The 9,702-nt window shown below is 36.9% G+C and overlaps 1 protein-coding gene across 1 annotated transcript; it reads right to left on the bottom strand.

Moving 5' to 3' along the window:
- Nucleotides 1-4,292: 4,292 nt before the first annotated feature.
- Nucleotides 4,293-7,291, bottom strand: LOC150085694 (uncharacterized). The gene is made up of 3 exons (XM_090374646.1): nt 7,240-7,291; nt 5,211-6,188; nt 4,293-4,603 (listed from the first exon to the last, which is right to left on the bottom strand). The coding sequence occupies exons 1-3, from the start codon at nt 7,289-7,291 to the stop codon at nt 4,293-4,295; spliced, it is 1,341 nt and encodes a 446-aa protein (XP_090230772.1).
- Nucleotides 7,292-9,702: the final 2,411 nt, after the last annotated feature.

Raw genomic sequence — 9,702 nt, 5'->3', positions numbered from 1 at the left:
TAAGAGAAAAAATAACTTTTTCTTAATTAAGAGAAAAAATAACTTTTTCTTAATTAAGAAAAAATATTTGGTGAAATCAACGGCAATGTTTTTTTGTACGAGCGAAATATCCATCGAAGTAAAATAGCTTTGTTTTCTTTTTTTGTTTATTAGAAGTGTTAAACCATAATGGTTGGAATTCAATGTAACCGCATGAAGAATGGCACTGTTTATTCAGCCATTAACTCGATTAAATGCAGAAACAATGCAGGTAGTACGCATCATCTTTTGGAACATATTAATCAAATATAACTAGTTTATCACATAATAACACAATTATCACAATAGCGTACATTATCATCTATTTAAAATTTCTAATATATCTGAATTGTTCAATTTAAAATTTGGCTTTTCGTCCAATGAATAGTGGTCCAATCTGAGAAGCCTAAACTAGTCCATTCTAGACAATTTATCGGCATTTTATATTATCACAATTTCATAAATTTTACATCACAGTTTTATATGGAAAATACGATGGCAAGACCCACTTGGAGTAAACAGCTACTGAACTATGCAGTTAAATGTCGTTCTTTCAATTTTCTCACGTACATATCATGGAATGATAACACCTAAAATTAGATGAAGTCTCTTCAACACGTACTTTTGGTCAAAGGCAACGCACTTTCCTTACCAGATAGCTACTGAAATTTTAAATTATATAAAATCTCTCAACCAAGGCCATTTCACTTCAAAACTTCCAATTCTATTTTGCTAAAGAAATTACCTTCTGCTAATTATATTAACAAAATACAACTCGCTATTTAAAAGAATATGATTTCTCTTTCCCTTGAAAAGGAGTTTAATATAAATTTCATGTTTATTGAACTGAACAGGGTAGAAATATGGTAAGTAGCTAGGAAACACAAAGAAGCATCAAGATTCATCAGGGTGTTGAATCTTGATGCTGTATGATATTGCTTCCTTACATCGTTTGTCAATACTGATATTAATTAATTGAGTATTAGATCATCTGTTAGGTTAAATAAATCACATTATACAGCTGTTCTCCACCGCTGCCTGGTCAAAAATTTGTATCAAATCCCATAGGTAACACGGTAACTACGCATATTTTTCTTTTAAGTTCCGAGTGCTATAGTGTGAGATGTCGGGTCCGGGAGAATAGTCCTTTGTGCATTTTGAGACGTTAAAAAATAAAACTTGAAACCGCTTCGTTAGACTAAGTTATGATAACATGTTCGAAATTTCTGATTATAAACGAACTTAGCCCATTCAGGGTCTGCAATAGAGACGGCTGAGTCAGTACTTGTGTATAAGCGATAACTAAATAAAAGAAGCATATGGTTCGAAATACACTGAGTGATCACTGAATTATGACCACCCTTATGAAAAGTGAATGCAACCCGTTGACCGCGTGAGGTACGAGAGTGCGCAGTTAGTCGACCTAAGTAGCATAGGTAAGGTGTCAGTGGTTCAGTAGGTAGTAAAATTCCGAGCGTGATGGGTAAAAGGAAAGATTTATCGGACTTTGATAATGGACAGATTGTGGTTGCTCGACGAACTGGTGCCTCGATTTCCCAAACGGCTGAACTGGTGGGGTATTCCAGAGCCGCCATAGTTAAAGTGTACCAGGACTGGCGTCAAAATGGTCAAAAAACGACCCGACGGCAAAACTGCAAAAGTCAGCGAAAGGTTGAAGTTACAGGTAAGCGCCGGATCCGACGACTCGAACAGGCTCAGCACTGTTCAAGAGTTTACTACTAAATACAACATGGGCCAACCCGGAACAATATCTGCCATGACCATGCGTCGCACGCTCGCACGTATGGGCTATACTAGCAGACGCCCCCTACGGCATCCTCTCCTAACCAAGGTTCATCGTCGTAAAAGACTCGCCTGGTGCAAAGAGCATGCAAGTTGAACGTTAGAAGACTGGAAGAAGGTGTGCTGGTCGGATGAGTCATGTTATTTACTCCACACCATGGATGGTGTGTACGGATTTGGCGTCAACAATATGAGGCTCTTGATCTATCATGCATGGTATCAAAAGTGCAGGCAGTTGTATGGTGTGGAGCATGTATCACTGACAGGAACTTGGATCCCTTGTGCACGTGGATCAACGTATCAATGGGCTCCGCTATGCTCAACTGCTTGCTGACTGTGTACACCCCGCTATATTACACTTTTTCGCGAATGGCGGTGGTGTCTTCCAAGATGACTGCGCCGAGCCATCGGACACTTGTTATGCAGGAATGGTTTGAGGAACACAGTTCTGACTTCCTGCATATCGATTTGCCTCCGAACTCCGCCGATATCAATCCTATAGAGCACTTGTCGGACACTGTGGAAAGGCATATCAGGCGTCTGGATACACCAATTACCTCCATACCTTCATTGCTGACCGTATTACACACAGCTTGATTGGCCATACTTCCCGAACGGTTCCAAGATCTTGTTGAATCAATGCCCATTCGGATAACTGCTGTACTGAGGGCAAAAGGAGGACCTACGAAGTATTAGGTAGGTGGTCATAATTCAGTGATCACTCAGTGTATAGTATAGTTTTAAAATTTCCAGCTTATTACTAAACTAGGCTTTGTTGCCAGAATCACAATTCTCTCTCTGTATTTTCACTATTGCCTTTCAAGGTCATTTCAATATATGCGCTATTTTCTTTTCTTGCAGAAGGCATCGAATTCGGTGGGTGAAGCATCAGCATTGAGCATTTTATCTGGTCTCTTTTTAATAATCCTCACAACGGATTTTGAGCTCTAGAGTCGTATTGCCACAACACTCTCTGCACGCGAGTTGGTAGATAATACAGTCAGGTGACATGAATTGGTCCACCATTTTACATAAAGATGGTAGTATGCATCCCCCACCATCTTTTAGTGCTGCCATCACGAACGATCAACGTATACTGACATTTAGATATCACAGTGCCTATCTGATGTCCCTGATATGTTTTCTCTTCAGCACTATTAGAAAAGATAGGTAGTCCAATGATAAATTCTGCTATGATTTTAGCTTTGCAGTAGATTTCCATTAGTTATATGTGTGTTTGATACGCCAGAATCATGCAACTGAGAACACCGATAGTAAGATTGAAGAGAATCTCGTCTGGCTGCAGATATTGTCCGGCAATGAGCGTCAACGTCCAGTTGTGAACACTGATACATAAGGTCCACAGCCTGGACATGTTAGAACCAGTACGGTTATAAATAAATATTCCTTGAACAGCTTCCCACTTTCATACTATCGAGGCCTTCTTTTCAGGCGCCTGCTCTCTACTAAGGTCAGAAAACACTTGAATTGGTGCAGGTATAGTTTATTGCTTAAGATTTCCCCATGAGATTGACGAGTATGGTTTGTTCAGCATGACCAACGGCGATTTTCCCGTAGATGGTAATATTTTCTATGCTCTACTGCCCAGCGAGTTTCATGTCATAATAAAGTTTTGCAATATCACCTCTTTGCTTTCCTCTCAGATGAATGATTGTGTTGTATAAAAGCAAGTTTTGGGATATTTATATCCTGCTTCGATGCCATGGTCTGCAAGAAATAGGACAATAAGACAAGAGTGGCTCTCTTGTCTTATTATCGCTATCTCATCTTTAGTGACAAATCATAAATCTCCTGCATTTGCGACCACTTATTTCTAAAAATCTCTTTCTTCTCCTTATGTTTTTTTCCCATCCCGTTATGGGCATTGGTATCAAGTGCTTATAAGAATAATAATAATAAATTACCATTTTCTAATGGTGCGCTTTTATACGCAAGCGCTCACTTAAATTCCTCACTTCCTGTATGTGAAATTTGAGAGTAATCTTTCTTTAAACATATAAGTGGAATACCTTTAAAAACTGGTGTATGTTTAAATACGTTCATTAATAAAGTGTAAGCTTTTGTATTTCAGACATGTAATAACATTTTAATGAAGGAGATTTGTTCATTTGATATTCTTTAGTCTTTAGAAACTTCAAACTCCTTCAGGCAATAAATATTTAGTTTTACAGTCTCATAAGTGGGTTTCTGTTTTGATCACAAGGTGTCCATTTTTTTTCTTGAAAGTATTCGTGCATTACTTCCGATTATTTCAGTTATTCGCATATAAGGATTTATTCATAACCTTATTTGGCATTATCTGAAGGAAGTTCGAACTTCTGTGCTCAAAAGAACATGATTTCATACTTTGAAAAGTACAACGCAATAATTTCGAAATATCACATAAAACAGTTCTTAATCTATTTTTTAATATCCATTCGCAATTGACTTCAATTAATTAAATTCCAAACTTAGCCTATAGGTGGTGGTAGTTTCTTTAGCTCAGCTGTAATATATTCCTTAAGAACATCGATAACTTTTTCCTGTAACGAGTCTCGTATCAATGATATTACTCCGTTTACCACCCATTGGGCAATCCACGTTAAGGGTCCTAATCCGAAGAGTTGAATATTAACATTACTCATGCTCACTACACGAAAATCATCTAGCTGTATAATGCAGCCACGGCAGTTGGAATGCGTCAACCTGAAATAGAAAGCCACTTCATCCACGGTGCCATTACATCTGATTGTAGGGCCGTAACCCATGAATTTTGCTTCTCCTGCAAAAACGAAAAATGCATAAAATAAGGTTGATTTTAAGATAATATTTAAGATAATTTTTTATCAGATTATGACAAAACGTTAAAAACGTGTCATATTAGGGCCACCTGAAAACTAATTCATCTGTGTATTATATCCATAAATTGCGTGTGTCCTTCGTGACACGTTAGTGAGTTCCGCCGTTTTTTTTGTCACAAATGTCAATCGAGCTCCAAAAATTACACCGAGTCGAAATTATTGAGTTCTGCCCTTGCAGCCATGCTCGCTCCACGAGTCCGTTAATCAGCCTCACGGCTTCGGTCATGTGTATGTGATGTCCTCCTGCTTTGCATCTTATCATAAGGCATCCCTGGTATCCAAGCGTTTTCTATATTTTGTCCACCATCTTTATTATGAAATATGATTATTATTTATCAAACACACATGTGACGATAGTAATATAATTTACATTTGAATTTCTATATTTTTTTATAATTTAAATTTGAATTTCTTATTCAAATTATAAACGAAAAGTAAAGGACTTCTTTAGGTGATTATTTTTACGGTTATTGAAATATCTTATTATACATGTAAAGTCAAAGACAATAAAAGAACTTTTTCACTTACCAATATACGATATAGACAAGTTTTCTAAGCCCAGGTGACTGTCCACCGCAATACTGTTCTCGGTTGAGTTGAAGCTACTGTTTCCCAGGCGATGAAGAGTGGACAGTCCTCTTAGAACTCCCTCTCTGAGAACAGCCTCTCCATACAAAGTTGCGAAAACTATTTCTTTAGAAAAGTTGTATTTAAAGTCAGGAAGATCAAGAGGATCCATTCCGTAGAGCAGTATTCGGTTTCTTATGTTGCCAATCAGCTCGTCTACAAAGTAATTAACTGAATCTCCTGGGAGAATTGCTTTAATATTTAACTTGCCGATCCCGCGATTGATTTTCTTAAGGAGTGCTGATTTCAGCTTTTCTCTTATGTTGGGTATGAACTTATCAAACAACGTTTTGCTCATGCCGTTCAAAAAGTTCATTAGCACCTCTGCAAGCTGTCCACCACCTAATAAATTCTGGAAATCCATCAAAATCTCTCCATAAGAAAAAGCAAGATTGAAATCATTCTTTCCAATCATTAATTTCTCATTATCCGTCGATGACAATAATGCAGTCACTGCTATTGACAAGTTTTTGCAACTTATCCAACAAGTTCCGTTTCCGGTTAGTGGAAGTATTTTAAAAGCGGTTCCATTCAGAAAGTAATAACCATTGACTAGAAGGATGGGAATATTCATGCTTATTGAAAGATTAAGATCCTTTACATTTAGATCTAAATCTTCTACGATAAATGTAGACAATCCTGCAACAGTTAAATTAGTGATCTCTAACAAAGCTTTGACCCCCTTTTTGTCAATATGCGTGTTTATATCGCGACCACGATACGGATCAAGTACCGGGATTTTCAGTTCTAAAATTCCAGTTTTCATATCCTCCCTGAAGTTATTTAAAATTCCATGGAGGTAGCTTGTAATGTCGAAATCTTCTGAGGCTCCAAAGGTGGCTACATTGTACAGTATGCCCACTCTCCAGGTATCTGAATCTGAAAAATTACCAAATGCATATGAATTTATTAATATTATCTTAAACTGATTAAGTTTCAAATAGCATCAAATATTTTAATTTAAGTTTAATAACGCTTTACTTAAAATACTTTATGCATGTAATAAGCAATAAATGATCTGATCGTATTTCTCATGGAGTGCTAATGGTACTTCATGACATGTGTTGCTATTCATATGCAATATACCTATAAATATTCTTTTAAAATGGTTCGAAAACCAGTTCTTTTCAAGAAGATTGTTGATTACTCAGGAAATTGATGAAGTGTGAGCCTTCAGCGTCAATATTTTGTATTACAATGACCAAAGGGCACAAGGAACAGAACTGCAAATTGGTGTCGATGTCAGCGGGATCCTTCTGCTTTTCAAATAATCTCTTAGAAGAAGATCTCGCTTCTTCTAAGCTCTTGTAAGCAACGCAGTTGGATTAGAGCATATTGGCTGTGTTAACTCTTCTCAGCGACGTTTATTGGGATTTGAATCAGGTTGTTGCACTGGATAATTCAGTTCTACAACGCGATACTTTTCAAACCAGGTGTCTAGAAAATAACTTTTTGTATACCCAAAATGCTAGCATGCCTTTCTACAAAAGTGCCGCATAACTGGTGATATAAAATACACTTATAACGTGCTCAAGTAATAAGTGTAATAAATTCGTATAGCAAGTCCTGACTGCTAAATTATCTTTTTGCTTTAAACTGGATCTGTTTGTAAAGTTTGATTACTTTTAAAAGTCATTGAAAGTTATTTTACTCTTGATCATTTTATAACGATGGGCAGCTTTAAAGTCACTGATAATTATTTAATGAATAATTATTTAGTTTTCACGTATTATCAAGAATGTATTCTCGCATATAATTTTCGCCCTCGCGGATAGGGAAGTTGATATAATCACCGTTCTCCCCACGACGGGTGGAAAAGACCTGAGTTCTAATTCCATTAATAACACGTTGGGAAAATGTAAAGGCGCGTTGTAGTCTCTGTTTATCTTACATAAATTTCCTCAGCAATACAAAATAAACCGGCACTTACCTGATGATACACTAGTGAGATACAATAATGTTAGAACCGCAGCAATCTTCATGGTGGATGGAACAGCCTCTCTTTTTTTCTTGTACCAAAATCTGGACCTACAATGCGCAGGCATAGTTATCTAACGGTTTCTATGGTTTGAGATATCATACATACTCATATTTACATTATACTCATATGCAATACATACTCATACAATGCATACTTAATAAAATAAAATTAAAACTGTAAGAATAGTAGTATGAAAGATTATTACACAAATTATCCGTTTATTGGTAAATAAACTAATTATTTATAGCAAAATGCGGAAATGGACGGTCATATTTCATACCTGATTTTATATTATAAAATACACAAAACTTTTAAAGCAGAAAGACAAAGCAAATCGCAGTCGAAAACACTCTCTCTCTCTCTCTTTTTCTATCTATCTGTTTTAAAATTGGCATCTAGTGTTGGCAAAATAATGTAAGGAGCCATCTTGTACAACATCTGCCGAAAACTACCATTGCCCACTTTATTTGCCCATCAGCCCTAATGATCTTCTCGGTCCATCTTTAACTTTATTCAAACCTTTTACTTCCACTACGCTATGTTCAATGTATTCTAACAATCAGTTACTCTTTGGCTGAAGGTTAATTTCTGCACATCTATTCCGCACCCAACTTTTTTTTTCTATTTACAATATTTATTTCAATAATTCCTTTGTGTATATCGCCTGAGAAAGAAGAGAAAGAATAAAGATGATAAAAATACTTTGCCACCTTAAACATTTCAATTACGTTACAGTTCAGATGTCTGCCTTCTATACATTGCAATGTACAGAACTCAAGTCCTTGTTTTGCATCCCCTCCAAACCATGTTTCTCTTTTCTGGACCCATCTAACGTATCTATGTTCCTGAAATGAAGCTTCCGAATCTGTTATGCAGTACTCAAGTATGCAAAGTGATAATCACTTTTTTCACTACAGGAAAGATTTTTATATATTTTTGACTGAATTGTTTGAGCTGTCATATGCAATACATACTTATAACCCACCCTACCCCTCAGGATCATTTTCATTATGGACTTCCTTGAGTTTAAAACTACCTAAATGGTATCCTAGTCTGGAATTACAGATACCCAAATGCATCACGCGCGGGTAGCACAGTGATTATAATCACCGTCATCCCTAGCTGGTGGAATAGGCTCGGTTTCGAATCCATCACCTCTTGTGAAATTTGCATGTTTCTGGACAAAAAATGCAAATCGACCAGAGCCAGAGAACACACAATTTATGGGCATATTACACATGGGCAGATAAGATAGCTCTTGGATGGTGGTTCTAATGGGATATATTTTTACCCAAATGCATTTACGAGTGTTAAATTAATCATCACTGTTTTTAATTCAACACTTGATGGGGTTGAATTATAAACAGTAGAGAAAAAAAGGGATCTGGGAGTTACGATACGGGCAGATATGAAGTTTTCTGAGCAGTTTAAACAGGTGGCCAGAAAAGCCCATGATGCCCTATCGATGACATATCGAACAATATCCGGTACAGATTGGGAAGTCATAATCCCAATTTTTAAGGCAATTGTAAAGACCGCATTAGACTACTGTTTCCAAGTATGAAGACCTCTAAAAAAAAGATATTGAACTTCTTGTAATCGTCCAAAGACGGGTAACTTGCATGGTGCATGAGCAAAAGGGCAACCGTACGAGAAAAGGTTTCGATTATGGACTACAGAGATTGGCAACCAGGCACCTTAGGGGAGACTTGACAGAGGTATATAATGCTCTGCGAAGGGTTAATAAAGACGAATGAAGATGAATAAAGGCGGAATTTTCACTGTTATAAAGAATTCCAGAAGGGTCTATAAATTAAAATTACAGGGAAAAAGGTTTAGACTAGATTGTAGGAAGTTTTCTTTTAACCAGCGAGTCGCTGTTTACTGGAATTGCCTCCGAAGGTAGTTAGGGCTGACAGTTTAACATAAGATAAATTGTATTATGAACTTACCTTCCCATGTAGGCAACTATCCAGTTAAAGGTCGACTGGACAGTTACCTACATGATGAGGGGGTAGTTCATAATTTGCATTTTCCTATCTACTTTTTTTTGGCCGGTGCACCAAAAGCACTATATGGCTATACTAATATTAAACCACAACTGCCAATTTTCAACCGATCTGCTTAGTTTATCTAGATCTTGATGAAGCGATATTTCGTGATTAATGTCATTCACCATCCTCCCTACTATCGTCAGCCTACTATCGGTAACAAACTTGAAATACCCACATCAATGTCATTAATAAATATTAAAAAACGCCTGGTGAGTGCCGACTCATAGACTATCATACCTCATGGACATTAGTCCATGAGGTATGATAGTTTATAACTACTCTCTGTCTCCTACCATTCCATTTAACCATCCCTTATTAACAGTCGTTCATGAGGAATGGTATCAAAAGCTGTATTGCA

This window comes from Mastigoproctus giganteus, chromosome 5, assembly GCF_048544385.1.
Source record: "Mastigoproctus giganteus isolate SK-2022 chromosome 5, ASM4854438v1, whole genome shotgun sequence".
Taxonomy (NCBI): Eukaryota; Metazoa; Arthropoda; class Arachnida; order Uropygi; family Thelyphonidae; genus Mastigoproctus; species Mastigoproctus giganteus.
Note: the sequence above shows the minus strand (reverse complement) of the source record. Positions and strands in the feature narration are given on the sequence as shown.

Excerpts from the sequence above, each read along its gene's own strand:
- LOC150085694 (XM_090374646.1), bottom strand. The coding sequence starts at position 7,291 with ATGAAGATTGCTGCGGTTCTAACATTATTGTATCTCACTAGTGTATCA. Across the intron at positions 6,189-7,239 it reads TCTCACTAGTGTATCATCAG|ATTCAGATACCTGGAGAGTG; the intron begins GTAAGTGCCGGT and ends GTAATTTTTCAG. Across the intron at positions 4,604-5,210 it reads CTTGTCTATATCGTATATTG|GAGAAGCAAAATTCATGGGT; the intron begins GTAAGTGAAAAA and ends TCGTTTTTGCAG.